Raw genomic sequence first — 20,276 nt, 5'->3', positions numbered from 1 at the left:
CAAAGCAATATACAATTTTAATGCAATCCCCATTAAAGCCCCACTGTCATATTTTAAGGATCTTGAGAAAATAATACTTCGCTTTATATGGAATCAGAAAAGACCTCAAATAGCTAAGACATTACTCAGGAATAAAAACAAAGCAGGAGGAATCACCCTACCAAAGACCCTGTCTCTTAAAAAAATTAGCCAGGTATTGTAGGTGGGCGCCTGTAGTCCAGCTACTCTGGAGGCTGAGGCAAGAGAATTACTTGAGCCTAAGTTTAAGGTTGCAGTGACCTGTGATGCCATGGCACTCTACATGGGTACTCCATGGGCCCTGGAATGTTTCCAAGGGGTGCCTCCCCTCAGAGGGACCACAGCCTGTCTTGGAGGCTGACTGAGGATCAGTAGTGCCAGGATCTGGAGGATCTCACTGGGGCCTCCAGAAATGTAGTGCACAGGAGTTAGTCAACCAAGAAGTTAGTGAGTAATTTCCCATCCATCTTGGGAGTGAACTAGGCTTACTCCATTTGTTGAGGGTTTGCAGCGCAGGAGTTTCTCAGGAATTAACTGGTACTTTTCTACTTTAACCTAGACCTAACATAAGGGTGACAAAGTGAGACTCTGTCTCAAAAAAAAAAAAAAAGTTTCAGGATTTTGTAAGTGAATGGCTACTACTTAGCCATTTTGACCTATAATTGTGGCATTTTTTTGTGCCTCAACTGAATACACACCCACACAAACATACTGTCCTTTTTTTTGAACATTTATAATGGTGTTACATTGTAGTATTCTCCCACTATTTTCTCTTTTCATGGAACATTATCATTTGCTATCCAAATGTCTGTTCAATTCATTTTTGTTACTGAATAGTATTTCATTATGTGACTGTTCTCCATTTACTTTATCTATATAGTATTGTTAGTGGCCATTTATTGTTGCTTTCAGGCTTTTGATGTTCTGATTTTTTTTTACTTTTGTAAGTCGTGTGCTGTACATTTTTTGTACCTCTCCCCAAATGTGTCTCTAGGTTAAGTGTACATGTATATAGGAGTTAAGTTGTAGAGCCCTAGCGTATGTACATATTCAATTTTTATGAATAATAGTAATTTTCCATAGCAGTTGATCAGAAGTATACTCTTACTAACTAAGTAATAAATGTTACTTTGCCCACTGTTGATATAATTGGGCATCTGATTGATGTCTTAATTTGAATGGTAATTAACCTTTTAATCAATGTTTTAATAACTAATGAAATGAAATATTTTTTATCATTATCCAATCTTTTATTTTCTTAGTTTTTATTTGTTTCACTCATTAAACAAACATTTATAGAGCACCTACCATGTGTTCATCACTGTGATAACCCCTGGAGGTAGGACAGGGAGCAAAACAGACATGGCATCTTCCCTGTAGAGTTCACGGCCTCACATGTTGAGTACTGAATGATTTACTGGTATTTTCTTTGACCCTCCCACAATACAATGATGTGGTGTGACAGTTCTTTGCATTTTATAGACAAGGAGACTGAGACTCAGGGTAAGTTTCTCCTGATCATATGCTAACAAGTGGATGTGGCAGAATTTGCGCTCAGGTCCATCTAGGTCCTATACTCTTTTTGTTTTTGGTTTTTTATTTTCCCCAAGTATATTTTCTTTTCTTTTATTTCTTTATTTTATTGTTGTTTCAGATTAATTTGAGAGTACAAAGAATTAGGTTATAATATTTGCATTTGTTAGGTAGAGACTCTGTTATAATTATGTACTGTTCCTAAGAGATGTGCCATATACCCTTACATTGTGCCCCTTAAGTAGGAGCACACTCATCCTTCTCCCTCCTCCCCTCTCCCTGCTCCCTCATTTCCCCACCACCACCTTGAATTGATTTCAGTTTTTCTCTTATGTTGGCATGTATTTGATCATCCCTGGATTTATATTAGTATTGAGTACATTGGATTCTTGCTTATCCATTCTTATGATACATTCCTAAGAAGTATGTATTTCAACTCCATCTAGGTTAATAAAAAAGATGTAAAGTCTCCATCTTTTTTAATGGCTGAGTAGTATTCCATGGTACACATATAACACAGCTTGTTAATCCATTCCTGGGTTGGTGGGGATTTAGGTTGTTTCCACATTTTGGTGATTGTAAATTGAGCTGCAATAAACAGTCTAGGGCAGATGTCCTTATGATAAAATGATTTTTTTCTCCTGGGTAGATGTCTAGTAATGGGAATGTGGGATCAAATGTGAAGTCTAATTTGAGTTCTTTGAGGACTCTCCATACTTCATTTCAAAAAGGCTGCATTAAATTGCAGTTCCCCCGACAGTATAAAAGTGTTCCCTTCTCTCCACGTTGTTGCCAACATCTGCAACTTTGGGACTTTGTGATGTGGCCTATTCTCACTGGGGTTAGGTGATATCTCAGAGTGGCTTTGATTTGCATTTTTCTGATGATCAGGGATGATAAGCATTTTTTCATATGTTTGTCAGTCATTCCTCTGTCTTCCTCAAAGAAGGTTCTTTTCATGTCTTTTGCCTGGTGGTAGATGGGATTATTTGCTCTATTTTGTTGAATGAGTTCTCTGTAGATTCTAGTTATCAACTCTTTGTCAGATTCATACCCTGCAAATATCTTTTCCCATTCTGAAGGTTGTCTTTTTGCTTTACTTATTGTGACCTTAGCTGTGCATATGCTTTTCAGCTTAATTAAGTCTCATTTGTTTATTTTTGTTGTTATTGTGATTGTTGCTAAAGACTTGTTCATAAAATCTTTCCCCAGGCTAACATCCTCAAGAGTTTTTCCCACATTTCTTCTAAGATTTTTATTGTTTCATGTTTTAGATTTAAATCTTTTATCTATCTTGAGTCAATTTTTGTAAGTGGTAAAAGATGTGGGACCAGTTTCAGTCTTTTACATGTGCTTATCCAGTTCTCCCAGCACTATAGGTTGAATAGGGATTATTTTCCCCAGTGTATGTTTTTGTTTGGTTTATCAAAGATCAAATGACTACAAGAGACTGGATTCATCTCTTGGTTTTCTATTCATTTCCATATGTCTATGTCTACTTTTGTGTCAATACTATGCTATTTTGATCAGTGTAGACTTGTAATACAACCTAAAGTCTGGTAGAGTGATGTATTCAGCTTTGTTCTTATTACCAAGAATTGCCTTGGCTATATATATATTTTTTTTACTAAGAAGAATGTATTTAAACTCAAAGTTTCATAATTCATTAAGGACACTTAATTCTCTTTGTGAAGATTCTTCATCTCTTTTGTTACATTCTTAAGTATTTAATTTTCTTTGAAGTCTCATTCTGTGTTCTGTAAATGTTGCACAGTTTTCAGTATTTTCAAACTTTTTGTTCTCCTTCTTTTTTTGATTATGATTTCCAATTAATCTCTGACTTCTAGTTTCTTCTTTTCTGATTAACACACTTCTTTAATTATTATCCTTGTTCCCTGTTATCTGTTTTTTTGTTGTTGCTACTGTTTTACTAAAGTTATCCTTACCAAGGAAACTTGAAAACATTTGTTGGGGGAATTTAAATGATAGCCTGCTGGGATTTGGTGTTTATTTTTGTACTTGCTAATAATTTAAAATTTGAGTATTCATTCCTGGGCATGGTGGCTCATGCCTGTAATCCTAGTACTCTGGGAGACTGGGATGGGAGGATTTCTTGAGCTCAGAAATTCAAGACTAGTTTGAGCAAGAGCAAGAGCAAGGGCAAGGCCCTGTCTTTGCTAAAAATGGGGAGATAAACTAGTTGGGTATCATGGTCAGTGCCTATAGTCCCAGCTACTCAAAAGGCTGAGGCAAGACAACTGCTTGAGCCCAAGAGTTTGAGGTTGCTGTGAGTTATGATGCTATGGCTCTCCACACAGGATGACAGAGTGAGACTCTGTCTTAAAAAAAAAAATTGAGTATTCTTTGTCTTTGGAGAGCATTGCTTTGTGTATTTAGGTATTTTTTGGTGGCTTTATAGTTTTTGTGGGCTGTGTTTGGAGATTTATATTTATAAAGACACTATCACCTTGAGATAATGTTCCCCATGTGGTTAAAATTGTTTATAAATGTTTTAATGGCTACATATTATGTTAGTAAAATGTACCATAATTTATTATATTATTTTCCTTTTGAGTAATTCAGTTGTTTCCTTTTTTGGTGAGGACATATTTGTGCATAAGTTAATTCAAATGTATATTTTGGGAACATTTGCCAAAGTAGAAGTATTGTCTCCACATTATAAATTCTATTAATAATAATCCCAATATAATTTGAATCCAGAGAGATTCAATATGCCACAGATAGATTTATTTTAAGTAGTAATTAGGATAGCCTTCACCCTTTTTTCAGGCAGCTTCCCCATCTTCTACATATATATCGTGAACCTGACCTGAAATAGATTTTTGAGTTATAGTACTGTGTCTGAAGTACTAGTTATTGGGTATTTTGAGGTCTGCCATTGCCATAGATTATAAGACATTTTTTTTTTCATGGATAAGTTTTATTTATTTGGAAGACACATATGTCTCACACTTAAATAATAAAGGAATGAGTAGCCTTTTTTTCAGCTTTTCTTTAGCCTATATCTGTGGGTTTTGCAATTGAAGGAGGTTGGTGAACAAGAGCCCAAAATACGGCTGTTTAGACCTAAACTTTGTCACATTTGTCATTAGTGCCTTTGTGGCTTGTTTTGGAGCCTAATGGCCTCATTTCTGCTCACTCTTTCTCTTAGTCACTTGTCTTTCCTCTCACTTGATCATTTTTATCTATTGCACATAATCAAAGTTGTTCTTACTATTCATTCAACTAGAATTTTCTTAGTAATCTCATATTAGCTAACATTTTTGGAATTAATTAGGACACTTCGACATTCATGTACTTTAGTTGAGCCAGTGCAACATTCTATAGTTGTGTTATGTTTTGTGTTTTCATCAGAATATAACAAATAGACCATTGTACCCTTATGTGTGAGTGGTGGTTAGAGTTTTGACCAAGACATTCTCTATGATTATCTTTATTTGTAATCTTATTATCCATTATATTACATGGCAGATAGCTTGGCAATCTTAAGCCTTGTTCACCCTAGAATCACCTTTGAAACATTTTTTTAAAATACAAATTCCCGGGTCTCATCTTGTACTCAATCAATCTCTTGTCTTAGGATCAAGAGATCTACATTTTACAAGGCTCTCCAAGTGACTGATGTGATTTGGAACCTGACTGTAGACTCATTTTGAAGATACAACACATTACTGAATGCTATACCTCAAATCATGACCCAAGTGATGCTCTCAGTTGTCATCTCTGCGCTAGCTTATAGAACTTGTTTCCCTTAAAATCCTCCAGTGCACATTTACAGTTTATTTTCTGGAAATAAAGAAATTACGGAATCCTCCAGTGCACACTTACAGCTTTATTTTTTGGTCTGTTTGAAAAGTGCTTCCTATCCCAGGAGTCTATAAAAACGCACTTATATGTGGTCATGTATAATGGACATTGGAGATTTAGAAAGGGGATGGTTTTAAGTGGGTGCCAGATAAAGAATTACCTTTTGGATGCCATGTATACTATTCAGGTGATGGATATACTAAAAGCCTAGACTTATCCACTGTACAATTCATCCATGTGCCAAAAACCATTTGTACCCCCTAAATCTATTAAAATAAAATTAAAAGAAAAATGCATTTTTTCCTCTGAATTGTTTAATGTTTATTTTTTAAATATTTTTCTCTTCCAACCATTCAAAATTGTCTTTATTATTTTTTGTGTGAAATAGACTTTGCTTTGGAAAAAACTCTTGTTGTGCTGTCCTCTAATATCCATACCATAACAATCATCAAAACAGAAGAAAACTTTTGTGACCAAATGTGAAATATTTCTTTTCCTGCACACTAGGCAGCACACACTAGCAGGGTATCCTCTAATTCAATTTCTATGCTATCTATCTGGAAATAGTTTTACATCTTACAGGTTGAACCCCGCTTTGTATTCGATTAATTTTGGGGAGCAGCTTGCCAAATTCAGGGTAATCTTTACAGTTTATATTACAAGATATTATAAAGAAGAAGAGATGCTTAATGTGAGGGTTAGGAGTAGGATCCCTGAACTTCCACATACTCCCTGTGTGCACTGCCCTCCAGCAACCTTCAGATGTTCAGGTTTCTAAAAGTTCTGTGAATCCAGTCCTCTTGGGTTTTTAGGGAAGAGTTTATTATATAGGCATAACTTACATCCATATAGAAATGTGATTTGTTAAAAAGTGCTTGGTCTATCCCAACAAGTCCAGTCTGTTCAGATTCTTCCTGTTCTCTCTGTTTAGCATCCCTTCCTCCAGGGTATGGGGCTGAAGCTAATGGGGTGTAAGTGTCTTTTGATACACACTCAAATTAGAGAGTCCTGACTTCTGAAAGTCAAAGGAGGACAAGGAAAAGTCAGAAAGGCAGAGTCTGTTTTCTGAGGCCTAAAGCTTACCAACATTGTAACAAGGACTATGGGAGCTATGAACCAGAAACTGTGGATGAAAACCAATATATATAAAACAACAACACAGAAATCTGTTTTTCCCAAATAGTTAATTTAATAAGCTCCAATTAATGAATAATTCTTTTTTTCTCGTTAATTTGAAGTGATGCTCTTATTGTATGTTTAGTTCTTTTATTTGCAGAATGGTTTTTTCTGGAGCTTTCCATTTTTCCCACTGGCCTGACTATCGTACTCATTCATAATATCACTACAAAAGTTTTGACACAGACTGTTATCATTCATTATTTCACACCCAAAAAACATAGTCAAGAGTGTGCTTTCTGATTCACCTGTGCAAGTGTCATCTTGCTCAGCATATCAGTGTTGCTAGGAGGGCTTCATTTTGTTTCTTTCCATGCAGATTTTACGCTTCTTAATTTTTGTATATCTCAAAACATTCATAATGACCCATATATAACCTTGTTACCGTTATGGCCCCATTAATCATTTTCCTGTCAAGTACCATAAATTCTTCACAGTTATTCTTCGTTAAAAAAAAAATTGTTTCAGTCATTGTGCTGGGTGTTTATTCAATGTCAGCCTTAAAATTATGTTATTATATTCCAGGAAAGGTAAATTTTTCGGTATTTTGACTGTAATTGTACTAAATCTATAAAGTGGATTCAAGTTGATGAAACTTGGCAATATTTAGTCTCTCCGTCTGGAAGCACAATTTCATTCATTTACCTAAGTCTTATTTTGATGTTTAATACTTTTCTGTAGATATTTCTTAACATTTATGGATATTTATTCCCATCTTTGATTATGTAAATATCACACATAGATACTACACATTATGCCATTTCTTTTTGCTATTGTAATTTTTTTTTTTTTTAAGTAGAGTCTCATCTCCCTTTGTAGAGTGCCATGAAGTCATTATAGCTCAGAGCAACATCAAACTCTTCTGCTCAAGTGATCCTCTTGCCTCAGCCTCCCAATTAGCTGGGACTACAGTCATCCCTGCCACCACAAATGCCCAGCTAGTTTAGTTTTTCTACTTTTAGTAGAAACAGGGTCTTGCTCTTGCTCAGCTGGTTTCAAATTGCTGAGCTCAATAAATACAACTGCTGGGTGTGGTGGCTCACACCTGTAATTCTAGCACTCTGGGAGGCTGAGGTGGCTGGATTGCCTGAGCTCACAGGTTCCAGACAGCCTGAACAAGAGCAAGACCCCATCTCTAAAAATAGCTGGGCACTGTGGCGGGCACCTATATAGTCCCAGCTATTTAGGAGGCTGAGGCAAGAGAATTGCTTGAGCCCAGGAGTTTGGGGTTGCTGTGAGCTATGACCCCATAGCACTCTACCAAGGGCAACAAAGTAAGACTGTCAAAAAAAAAAACAAAACCCAAAACCAAAAAAACACACCTGCCTCAATCTCTGAGAATGCTAGGATTATAGGAGTGAGCCACTATGCCCAGCCACCTATTATAATTTTGAATTGTCTATTTTTTTTTGGGGGGGTGACAAAGTCTCGCTATGTTGCCCTCAGTAGAGTGCAATGGCATCACAGCTTGCTGCAACCTCAGACTCTTGGGCTTAAGTGATTCTCTTGCCTCAGCCTCCCAAGTAGCTGGGACTATAGGTGCTTGGCACAATGCCTGGCTATTTTTTGTTGCAGTTGTCATTGTTGTTTAGCTAGTCCAGGCCGGGTTCAAACTCGCCACCCTCGGTGCATGTAGCTGGCACCGTAACCATTGTGCTATGGGCTCTGAGATGTGAATTGTCTATTGTTAGTATCTAGAGTACTTTTATGATCAAGGATTTTTACAGTGTTAAATAGGGTTTTTTGAGTGTGTTTTCTGTGTGAGTTGTACATAAGTTGAATGTTTGTAACTCAGGGACTGTCTATATTCCTTCTCTAATGTCTCTCCTTTCTTTATATAGATCTAAGTTATTAGTTTATATCATTTTCTTTCTCTCTGAGGAATTTCTTTTAACAGTTCTTACAAAGCAGGTTTATTGGTGACCAATTTTTATTTACCTCAGAAAATGTTTATTTCTTTTTCACATTTGAAGAAGTCTAGGTTGGTCTTCCTTCTCTTTAGCTTCCCATTTCTTTATTTATTTTTGACAGAGAATAATTGTGTATGTTTATAGGCAACAATTAGATGTTTTGATATGTGTACATTGTAGAAAGATTTAGTCAAGCTAATTAACATGCACAACCTATCAATTTGTTTCCCTTTTTTTGTGGTGACAGTGTTTTTGCAGTTTTGAAATGTTGAATATATCATTACTGTGGTCACTCTCAACTGCAATAGATCACTATATCTTATAGTTCCAATCTAACTGATCTTCATACTCTTTAATCAAACATCTTTCCTTTCTATATCCCTACTCCCTAACCCCCAGCATCTGGTAACCACCTTTTAAGTATCTATTTCTGTGATACCAATGTTTTTAGATCCAACATTTACATCATATTACATAGTATTTGTCATTTTGTGCTGGGTTTATTTCAGTCAACGTTATGTCTTCTAGATTGATTCGAGTTGTCATGAATGATACAATTTCCTTCATTTAAAAGCTTTATAATATTCTAATATTCTACTGGGTATATATATATATATATATCATGTTTTCTTTGTCAGTTCATTGATTAATGAACGCTTAGGATGCTCCTATATGTTGGTTACTGTGAATAATGCTGAAATGAATATGGAAATAAAGTTATCTCTTTGAACGTCAATTTTAATTCCTTTGGCTGCATATACATAGACATTAGATTGCTGAAAACAACGGTACTTCCACTTTTAGTTTCTTTGAGGAACCCCTATACTATTTTCCAAAATGTCTATACTAATTTAGATTCCTACCAGCAGTATAGAAGTGATTTATTTTTTCTCCATTGTTGTCAACACTTACTGTTATTCATCTATATTATAATAGTTATTTTGAGAGGTGATTTTTCTTTGTTGTTTTAATTTGCATTTTGTGTTAATTAAAGTTGTTTAGCTTATTTTTAACACAGTAGAGTCTTTATAAGTTAATCACTTGAAGGACTGTAACAAAATGGTCAACATAAGGAACTAAGCCTCCTGTACTGATAGGTACATGTGGTACATATCCGGTCTTAAGAATGTGGTCAATTTAGGGAGGTGGTCAGCTATGGTGGTTCTACTATATAGCTGTTTTCCAATTGTATATCTTACTTTTAGAAATTTTTATCCAGATCATTTCCCCATTTTTTAATAGGGGCATTTGTTTTCTTGTTACGGAGTGTTTGAGTTTCTTCTACATTTTGGATGTTATGGTCTTATCAGACTTACAGTTTGCATATATTTTCTCCTAATCTATGAGTTGTCTTTTCATTCTGTTGATTGTTTCCATTGCTTTAGGAAATGATAAACTCTTGGTAATGGGTACCCCAAATTTCATGATTTGATCATTACACATTGTAATGTATGCATATAACAAAATTTCCCATGTATCTCATAAATATGTTCAAATAGAATATATTTTTAGAAAAGAACAAAAAGCTCTGGTAATACTGAAAAATGGATACTTTCCTTCTCCCTTTCCTGAAAGCATGAGATGATTTTTTTCCATATGTTCATTGTCAAAATCTTATCAGGCTCCTGAATATAAAACTCACAGAAGTGTGAGGGTTCCCCTAGGACTGGGCTCCCTTGGAGTACTTACCTCTCAAATATGTACATATTGAGCCTCTAACAATGCATTAATTATAGTTTAAGTTTTCTATCCTAGTACTGTTTCCTAAGGAATTTTTTTATTCCTGGGATTCTGTTCAAATAAGTTTTAATATTTTGAATCTGCATATCTGTAACTTCATTTTTGAGGGCACCAGTTTACCTTAGGACCTCTAATGGGTCTAAGAATAATCTGAGCAGCTTTTTTTCTTATTTCATGAATGTCAAAGATGACTTCCTAATTTCTTATGCTAGGCCAGAATGCAAGAAAATTTTTGAAATTTGCTATAAAGTTTTTTTTTTTTTTTTTTTTTTTTTGAGATGGAGCCTCAAGCTATCCCCCTAGGTAGAGTGCCATGGCATCATGCTCACAGCAACCTCCAACTCCTGGGCTCAAATGAGTCTCCTGCCTCAGCCTCCCAAGTAGCTGGGACTACAGGCGCCCACCACAACGCCTGGCCATTTTTTTGGTTGCAGCCATCATTGTTGTTTGGCAGGCCCAGGCTGGGGATACGAACCCGCCACCTTAGGTGTATGTGGCTGGCGCCTTAGCCGCTTGAGCCACAGGCGCCGAGCCTGCTATAAAGTTTTGATATTTTGTAAACTGCTAGAATAACTTTACTTTTTTTTCCACCTTTGATTTTAAAATAATTTTCTCATAACATTAATTATTCTGGGTATATAGTAGTTATATCTAGGGTATATGTGATGTTTTGATACAGGTATACAGTGTGAGTTAATCAAATTGAGGTAATTCTGTGACCTAAGGCACTTACAATTTCTTTGTTTTGGGACCATTCCAATTCTACTCCTTTGGGTGTTTTAAAGTATACCCTAACATATTGATGATTATATTTACCTTGTTGTGCTATCATATATTCATCCTGCTTTTGAACCTATTAACCAGTCCTTCTTATCACCCCTTCCCTAATTCCCAATCCAGCCTTTTGTAACCATCATAGAATAACTTAATTAACACACTTTTTTTTTCATTTAAAAGAATTAAAGAGGAAGTTTTTTGGATGATTAACTTTACAAAAGATTTCTTTTTGTATAGATCCTAAATGCCCAGGAGATGTTGAGTTTCATAATAGCGACTGGGACATTAAGACAATTACCAGCTCTTTGAAATTCTACCTCAGGTATGTCTGATATGTATGGGAGCTTTGCTTTTCACAGTTTCCTGAGTGGAAATTAGAGCTAATGTACTCGTAATTTCAGGAGGTTGGATAGGATTGCTAAAGAAAAAAGAATAAGGAGGATTTCTGTAAAAGTATGTATATTAGAAGACTTTTTAAAATCTGAGAATTAAAGCATGGAAGCATAAAAATAATAAAATTGTTAATTGTATTAAAGGTCAGAAAGATTATTTTAAAAATCATGCCCTTGAAATAATTGAACAAGCTTTGGCATTGTTCACAGGTAGAGTGATATCATGATAGGTTTACTAGTAAAAAGTCATGAGTTTTAACAATTCATGTTTGTTAACATGTTTTAGTGAATAACGACCATTTGAAGCATTATATTGCATTTGGTCCAAAATAGCATACTGGGTGAGTGGGTATGTGAGATATGTTATTATACCATACTTTGATTTATGTGATAGAAAAAAATTGAACCATAAAACTATTGTCATAAATGAAGTGACAGTAGTATGAGTAAAAACATTAACTTACTAGCAATATTTGTACATATATAATAATGAAGAATATTTTGTTTCACTTTCTGGCAATAATTTATATTATGCAAACAGAGTTTTAGACATGTTTTATAAACCTATTCATTCTTTATGTCCATTCATATGCACCATACTTTGTGTCAAAACCTCTTCTTTTTGACTGTTGAGCTCTTTAAGGTATTAAGGTAGATACTTAAACTCTGAATAATATAATTTATCCGAAATACATTGGGTTCCAGATATTGCTGTTAAATGATCTTTTGCTTTAGCACCATCTTGGAGGTTTGTGTAACTATGAATGCTCTTTCTAGAAGTATTTTTCCTGTATTTGCCAAAGTGGAAAAGAAAAATGGCAAGAATATATAGTGGTAGACAAACTGGGTCAAGGTGTAAATCAATTAGTAGGTCTTTGCTGTGTTCCAGGTAAAAGATTATGCTCTTTCTTGGATTAGGGAATAATTACAGTGGATACCAGTAGAAGTAAGCACTTTCAAGAGATTTAGGAGATAAAATTGATAAACTGGACATGAGAATTTGGGAGAAAGATACAAAAATGTGACTTCCACTTTTCTGCCCCATGCATCCAAATAAACGACCACATATTTATTAATTTGGGAGATACAAGAAGAAGACCATAATTGAATGAGACAATAAGGTACATATTACATATCACAAATTTGGAAGCCTTTCAAGAAATCAAGGCATGAAACCATTTGAATATATAGGTCTGAACCTGAGTGATGAATTTGGGCTTGAGCTGAAAAATTGGATCTCATTGACCATATAGATAATAATTAGAGCCAGGTTCTTACAAAAGATTGCCTATTGAGATACTTTATACATTCTCAGCCAAGCTGTTGTATCAGGTAATATACATACGCTGTGTGTTTTTATGTCTTTTTTTAACTCCTCAGGTTACTCTTCAACCCATTGCAATTAGGCTCCCACCTCCTCAGCTCCACTGAAGTTGCCCTTACCAGGGACTTCCTAAATTGTTGCACACAAAAAACAATTGTTAGTCTTTACCTTACTTGAACTATTTGTAACAATCCCTTTCTCCTCTTTTGGATTCTGCTTTGTGAACTTGCTTTTTTTTTTTTCTCATACTCTTTGGTCATTTTTGCAATCCCCTTTGTAGTCTTTCTACTTGCTATTTTCCAGGGCTGTTTTTGTTTGTTTGTTTGTCTGTTGTTTTTTATTTACACTAGAGCAGGTCTCAATCTGTGGTTTGCGACCAATGAAAATACATCCTGCATATCAAATATTTACATTACGATTCATAACAGTAGCAAAATTAGTTATGAAGTAGCAATGAAAATAATTGTATGGTTGGGGGTCAATACAACATGAGGAACTGTATTAAAGGATCACGGTATTTGGAAGGTTGAAAACCACTGCACTAGAATGATGGAAATTTCAAATACATACAGTGGCCAGAAATGAAAGTGAATACATTTAGAGTATTTTCTTTTCTTTATTATTTATTTATTTATTTTGAGACAGAGTATCCCTTTGTTACCTTCAGTAGAGTGCTGTGGCATCACAGTGCACAGCAACCTCAAACTCTTGGGCTTAAGCAGTTCTCTTGCCTCAGCCACCCGAGTAGCTGGGACTACAGGCGCCCACCACAATGCCTGGCTATTTTTAGAGATGAAGTCTCGCTCTGGCTCAGGGTGGTCTAGAACTCATGGGCTCAGGCAATCTACCCTCCTTGGCCTCCCAGAGTGCTAAGATTAAAGGCATGAGCCACCTCCCCACCTTGATTTAGAGTATTTTCATATTGAACACTTTGCCCTTCAAACTTTCATTTGTTGCATACAAATCCACATGTTTATATGTGAACAGCCATGTTAATTACACAAATAACTACATGGGCCCAATGGAGGCAGATTTTCAACTTTCCAAAAGAGGTAGGAAATGTGGATTTTTATATGAAATAAAAATTATTTATTTTCATCATTGATTTCATTTCATTTCTTTTTCATACACGGTCCTAATACAAACAAGAAATGTTAAAAGTCCCCAGTTAGTAGTTTAGTTGCCAGTTTGCCATCTCTTCTGGTTTAGTGGCAACTGTTCTGTTTTTGACCTGGATTCATAATTTTCCCATCAGGTTCACAGACCTGCTAGAAGGGCCTTGCATGTAGCTTTTCCCATCTAGTTCACAAACCTGCTAGTTAGGGGCTTTCTAACATAGGAGACATACTCCAAATATTGGTATCTACCTAACAGAGTCTTACTCTGCTGCGCTGGGTGGAGTGCCGTGGCATCATAGCTCACAGCAACCTCAAACCCTTGGGTTCAAGTGATTCTCTTGCCTCAGCCTTCCAAGAAGCTAGGAGTACAGGCACCAGCTACAATGCTCAGCTAGTTCAGTTTTTCCATTTTTAGTAGAGACAAGGTCTCACTTTTACTCAGGCTCGTCAGCTCCTGAGCTCAAGCAATCCACCCACCTCGGCCTCCCAAAGTGCTCAGTTACAGGTAAGCGCCACCATGTCTGGCTTACATTGTTTTCATTTCTAAGGTAAAGTTCAAGTTGTAGTTGAGCCCTTCATCCAGGGGGTGTGCTGATCACCCTCACATTATGCACACTAGGTGAGGTTCAGCCAATTGCCCGCCCTCTCCCCTCCCCCACTAGACCATACTAGTCTTTTTTTTTATTTCATGTGGACATGTAGTTGTTTATATATTGGTTTCATATTAGTATTAAGTACAGTGGATACTTTTTTCCTCCATTCTTGAGATACTTTACTAAGAAGAATGTATTTTAACTCCATGCAGGTAGACAGAAAAGATGTAAAGTCTCCATCTTTTCTTATGGATGAAAAATATGGAATGCTATATAAATTTGCATGTCATCCTTGCTCAGGGGCCATGCTAATTTTTTTATGTATCATTTCAATTTTAGTATGTGCTGCCAAAGCAAGCACTACATCTAGCTTCTTAGACTTCTGCTCCTTGCTAACCCATAGGCCCGCTAACTTAGCATGTCTACTTTGGTGTTAATTCCTATCCTATTCAGTCACTCACACTGGATCACTTTCCCCCTTACCATCATATCCAATCAATGAAGGAATTCTTACTTAACCTCTTTCAAAACACTCTCTTCACCACTTTTTTTTTTTTTTTTGAGACAGTCTTACTTTGTTGCCCTTGGTGAAGTGTTGTCACAGCTCACAGCAACCTCAAACTCTTTGGCTCAAGTGATTCTCATGCCTCAGCCTCCTGAATAGCTGGGATTTAGGCACTTGCCACAATACCCAGCTATTTTTAGAGATGAGGTCTTGCTCTGGCTTAGGCTGGTCTTGAACTCATGAGCTCAGGCAATTCACTCACCTCGGCCTCCCAGAGTATCTCTTCACCATTTCTATTTCTATTGCCACATGAACATAGGAGACAGCATTCCTGGTTTTGCCGTTTATGAGCTGTCTAATCATGGATGGGTTCTTTAACTCTTCTGTGCCTCAGTTTCCTCACCTGTAAAATGCAGACAATATTAGTATCTACCTTACAGGGTTGCCATGCAGTTTAAGTGAGTAAATACATGTAAATCACTTAGTACAGTGTGGATTTTGCTAATATTATCCTCCTCCTCATGATTATTAGTTAGTGACTTCCTCTGAGTCAACTACCATGTATCTTTATCTTATTATCACACTTGTCTTGCTGCACTGTAAAGTTTGTATATAGTGCTTTGAACTACTAGACAATCAGCTCTTTAGAGGTTTGGAGTATGTCTTACTTATCTTTTGAGTCCCATTGCCTGGTACAATGCCAGGCACATGTAAGTTATTAAATGTTTTTTGTTTGGCTTCATTTTCCTCTTCCAATGAGTGGGTTTTGAATAAGTGGTTTACCTCACAGGTTAGTGGGGGAGGGATCACTGGGAGCACAGATTTAAAAATGCTTTGGAAATTCTAAAGACTTACCAAGTTATCATGGATTAATGGTAGCATTTACACTGGGTCCACTCTGGTATTTTGTAGTGTCTCTTTTTTAGTTATGGGACCTAATCAGAGACCTTGCTAAAGACTTAAATCCTTACCTTTGCAAGTCTCTTAATTTACTACTAACTTGTCTTATCCCGAGAAAGCTATATAGAATAGAAAATGTATATGAAGTATGACAATTAAGTTCAGAAAGGCACTTAATATTGGCATCATTGTACAAACAGCTTGGTAAGGGTTCATAAACTTGCTATACCAGTTGTGTTCATATTACCATGTGGCAGTGTCTTGCTGAGTGGTGTTCATTGTTGCTGTTGAATGCTTTTGTGTGCCACTGTGAAAATGTCAGAGCTTGAATTAGAGCAATGAACAAACATTACATTTCTTGCTAAACTTGGTAAGAGTGGAAGTGAAATTAGGGACATATTATTCCAAGTTTATGGTGTTAATGCGATGAAGAAAATGGCAATATACAAACAGATTAAATATTTTCTGAGGGGAGAGAAAGTATCACTGATGAATAGAGGCCCAGATGGCTAGTAATGAGCATAACTAACAAAAATACTGCAGAAATTCACCAAATTGTGTGTCAAAATCATCAGCTGACTATGAGAAGCATAGCAGAGTAAGTAAACACTGATGGAGAGACAGGAAAATATTAACTGAAAATGCTGGCATGTGAAAGGTGTGTGTAAAAAATGGTCCCAAAGGACCTCATTGAAGAACAAATGCAAAGAAGAGTAGAAGTTTATCAAGACGTTTTGGAGAGGCAAGATGGTGATTTGGGCTGTATTATCACTGGTATTGAGACAGATATACCAATATGATCCTGAAATAAAATGTCAAAGCTCACAGTGGAAGTCAGCCAATTCTCCACAACCAAAAATGTTTCATCAATCCAAATCAAGATTCAAAATGGGGCAGTGCCCGTAGCTCAGTGGGTAGGGCGCTGGCCACATTAACGAAGGCTGGCGGGTTCAAACCCAGCCTGGCCCAGCCAAACAACGATGAAAACTGCAACCAAAAAAAAAAATAGCCAGGCATTGTGGTGGGTGCCTATAGTTCCAGCTACTAGGGAGGCTGAGGCAAGAGAATTGCTTAAGCCCAAGAGTTTGAGTTTGATGTGAACTGTGATGCCATGGCACTCTATGGAGGGTGACATAGTGAGACTGTCTCAAAAAAAAAAAAAAAAAAAAAGAGACAAAATGATATTTGAACTGCTTTTGCTATCAAGAAGATTGTTCGTTATGAATTTGTAACATCTGGACAAAATTAACCAAATTCACTATTTGGAAGCGCTGAAAAGGCTGCCTGAAAAAGTTAGATGAGAATGACCTGAATTTATGGCTCTCAATGCACCAGCTCACATGGCACTATCTGTGAGGGAACTTTTAGCTAGTAAACAAATAACTGTATTGGAACCCCTTTCCTATTCACCTGATCTGGCCCCCAATGACTTTTTTCTTTACACAATGATAAAGGAAATATTGAAAAGAAGAAATTTTGATAACTTTGAGTATATCAACAGTAATCTAACAACAAATTTCATTCTAGAAAGAGTTTGAAAATTGCTTTGAAGAGTGGACTGGGCACTTGTGTCAGTGCATAGCACTTTGAAAGTGACCATGGTGATATTCAGACATGAGATATGTAGCACTTTTCCTAGGGTGAGTGCGTGAACTTATTTGTCAGACCTTGTATCACATCAAAAAACATCCTGTGAGTAGAAAATGCATATAATCTCATAATGGCTTCATGGGAGTAGAAAAGTGTATTATATATAATCTCCTTAAGCTATATGACTCAGAAAATTTATCCTCAGTGCCCACAGAACAGAGAATTCAAGGCCTGTTTTTTCTGTATACTAACTTACAGTCTTCATTCATTTCAGGAATCTTTCTGAACCTGTCATGACCTATAAGCTTCACAAAGAGCTGGTCTCTGCTGCCAGTAAGTATTATGTTACTCCTTAATTGTGTTGTTCTTGTTACTTAATAAGGTTTATACCAATATGCCTAGGAAACTGCTTGAAGGGAAGGGATTGGTGGCAAAAACTTAGAGGCACATACACAGATTTTTCCTGCTGCCAAATGAGAGTAATCCTGCTGCTTTACTCCAAAGTTGCATTACTTTTCATAAATCTATATTAGGTGAGTGGGTTGGAGAAAATAACTAACTATAGGACTGTGGTGATCTTAAGAGTTTACTGATTTATTGATTTTATTGCCTCTTCATCAGAACAAGAACATTGGCTCACATTAACAGGAAAATAGCAAAATAGTTATATCACAAAGAAACAGAAAGTTGTATATCAACAGAAAGCTGTTGTTTCAGCTTTCTTCAGTGGTTTGCCTTTCCAAATGCTTTTCAAATGTGTTATGATTCATTGCTATTTCTGTTAGCACTAGTATCACATTTTCTAGATGAGAAAAGTGACTGTTATGATGGAGGAGTACATGGGGAAATAAGGCATATAGAATCATTCCAAAAGTTGGCATCTGAAGAAGCATTAAAATTTTGGCTAAGTCTACTGTATGTATGCGTGTCATTTTACATGTCTATGTGATCCTTTCCTGCATCATGCCTTTTGTGGTGCACAGGAAAAAGATTCAGGGGTCTTTACCTCTTACTGATGTTCAGGCAAAGGATATTTGGTCTTTACTTCTGGGCTCGATTTTTATGGGAAACTAGAGGCAGTAGTGCACCTCTCAGTTAGACAAGTCACATGGGTGCAATAGGTTTTCACCTGGCAGTTTGTTCATGAGACTTCAGGAACAACCTCTTGTGTCCAGTGTTCTTTCTTCCTCTGATACAGTCTCTCTTTTGTTCTCACCTTTTCTCTTCTTCTCCATTGTCCCTCCTCCTTCTAGGCCTTTATCTTTGTTCATTCCTCTCTCTCTCTCTCTCTCTCTCTCTCTCTCTCTGCCTTTTTTCTTTCTTTGTCTTTTTTTGTATGCCTCTCTTTGTCATTGTGTTTCTGTGCCTATTTATCTATCTTTTTTTAATTTCTTTTGACTCTCTCTGTGTCTCTGGTTGTCTTTCTCTACATCTGTGTGTGTGTTTGTGTGTGTATGATAATTTGCTCAAGCCTTTTGCTGAGAAAGCTAAACCATCTCACTGTTCTCTCTCAGAGTCTGATAATCTGGATTACCGGCTGGGAGCTATTCACTCCTTGGTATATAAGCTACCAGAAAAGAACCGAGAGATGCTGGAAATTCTCATAAGACACTTGGTCAAGTAAGTAACTCATGGATTTTCAGAAACAGTTTCTATTAGAGAACTAACTCTTGTGGTAAGACTATAGTGAAATTGCCTCTCAGTTCTTTCAGTCCCAACTCTCAACAGCTTCCTTGGTTGGCTAAGTGTTCTGTGAAGAAAGCAATTTTGCCTTGACCCTTATATAGGAGTGCTGTCTGGAAAGTATCTACCCATGTAATATGAAAAATAGAGATATACATGGCTGGATACTTTCCAGACAACCCTCGTATGTCCTCTCAGTCATCATGTATCTGGGTTGTCTGCTGAAGTGTAACATGAAGGTACCTGGTCTAAATACAGGTTTTGCTGTCAGATAAACCTTGTTTTGAATCCTAGCTCTACAACTCATTTAGCTGTGGCCAACTCAACTTGTCTTAGACTCTGTTCATATATATAGTGAGAACAGTCTTGCATACAATGCAGGAGTGTTGTATAGATTAGAATGAACACACAGTCACGTGCATGGACCATAAGAGGCTCTTAAGAAATGGGAGTTGTAATTAAGATTCTAGTCATTTTCTTCCAAGAATGTGATAGGCAGTTATATCCAGCAGCATTCCAGAGAGTAGGGCTGGTAAAGGCACTGAGATAGGTGGTTAAAATGGGCATGTGATGCTTCCTTGGCAGAGGATTTAATGTCATGAATAAAGATGAATTTACTTAGCTCAAAAAAGGCAGAAAGTGCTACTCAGTACCCTGAGGTGGGAGGATTTCTTTAGCCTGAGAGTTTGAAACCAGGCTTGGCAACATGGCAAAACCTTCACCTCTTTTCTTAGGTATATTCCTATGTATTTCATTTTCTTTAGGGCTATGGTGAAGGGAGTTGTGTCCTTAATTAGCCTCTCATCTTGGCTGTTACTGGCATATACAAAGGCAACTAACTTGTGTACATTGATTTTATATCCTGAGACATTACTATATTTTTTTATGACTTCCAGGAGTCTTGTGGTTGAGTCTTTGGGGTTCTTTAAGTATAAGATCATATCGTTAGCAAAGGGGGAGAGTTTGACCTCCTCTGATCCTATTTGGATGCCATTTATTTCCTTGTCTTACCTAATTGTATTAGCTATAATTTCCAGCACTATGTTGAATAGTAATGATGACAGAGGACAACCTTGTCTGGTTCCAGTTCTAAGTGGAAAGGCTTTCTGTTTTACTCCGCTCAGTAAAATATTAGCTGTGAGTTTGTCATAGATAGCTTCGATCAGTTTAAGAAATGTGCCATGTATGC

General features: G+C 36.6%; 1 protein-coding gene and 1 non-coding gene across 2 annotated transcripts in view; one reads left to right on the top strand and one right to left on the bottom strand.

The window, feature by feature from the left end:
• OPHN1 (oligophrenin 1) overlaps positions 1-20,276 on the top strand; it is a 443,853-nt gene that overhangs the window by 402,595 nt on the left and 20,982 nt on the right. Inside the window, exons 16-18 of the mRNA XM_003802239.2 lie at positions 11,220-11,304; positions 17,679-17,737; positions 18,919-19,024. Coding sequence (XP_003802287.1) covers positions 11,220-11,304; positions 17,679-17,737; positions 18,919-19,024 — 250 coding nt within the window. The remainder of the gene's footprint in view (positions 1-11,219; positions 11,305-17,678; positions 17,738-18,918; positions 19,025-20,276) is intronic.
• LOC111722372 lies at positions 14,665-14,768 on the bottom strand. The gene has a single exon (XR_002771196.1). It is a non-coding gene; the product is annotated as a U6 spliceosomal RNA (small nuclear RNA).

The sequence above is a fragment of the Otolemur garnettii genome, unplaced genomic scaffold (assembly GCF_000181295.1).
Source record: "Otolemur garnettii isolate 467f Iridium unplaced genomic scaffold, OtoGar3 scaffold00241, whole genome shotgun sequence".
In the NCBI taxonomy this organism is placed as follows: domain Eukaryota; kingdom Metazoa; phylum Chordata; class Mammalia; order Primates; family Galagidae; genus Otolemur; species Otolemur garnettii.
This window is presented reverse-complemented; position numbering and strand designations above follow the sequence as displayed.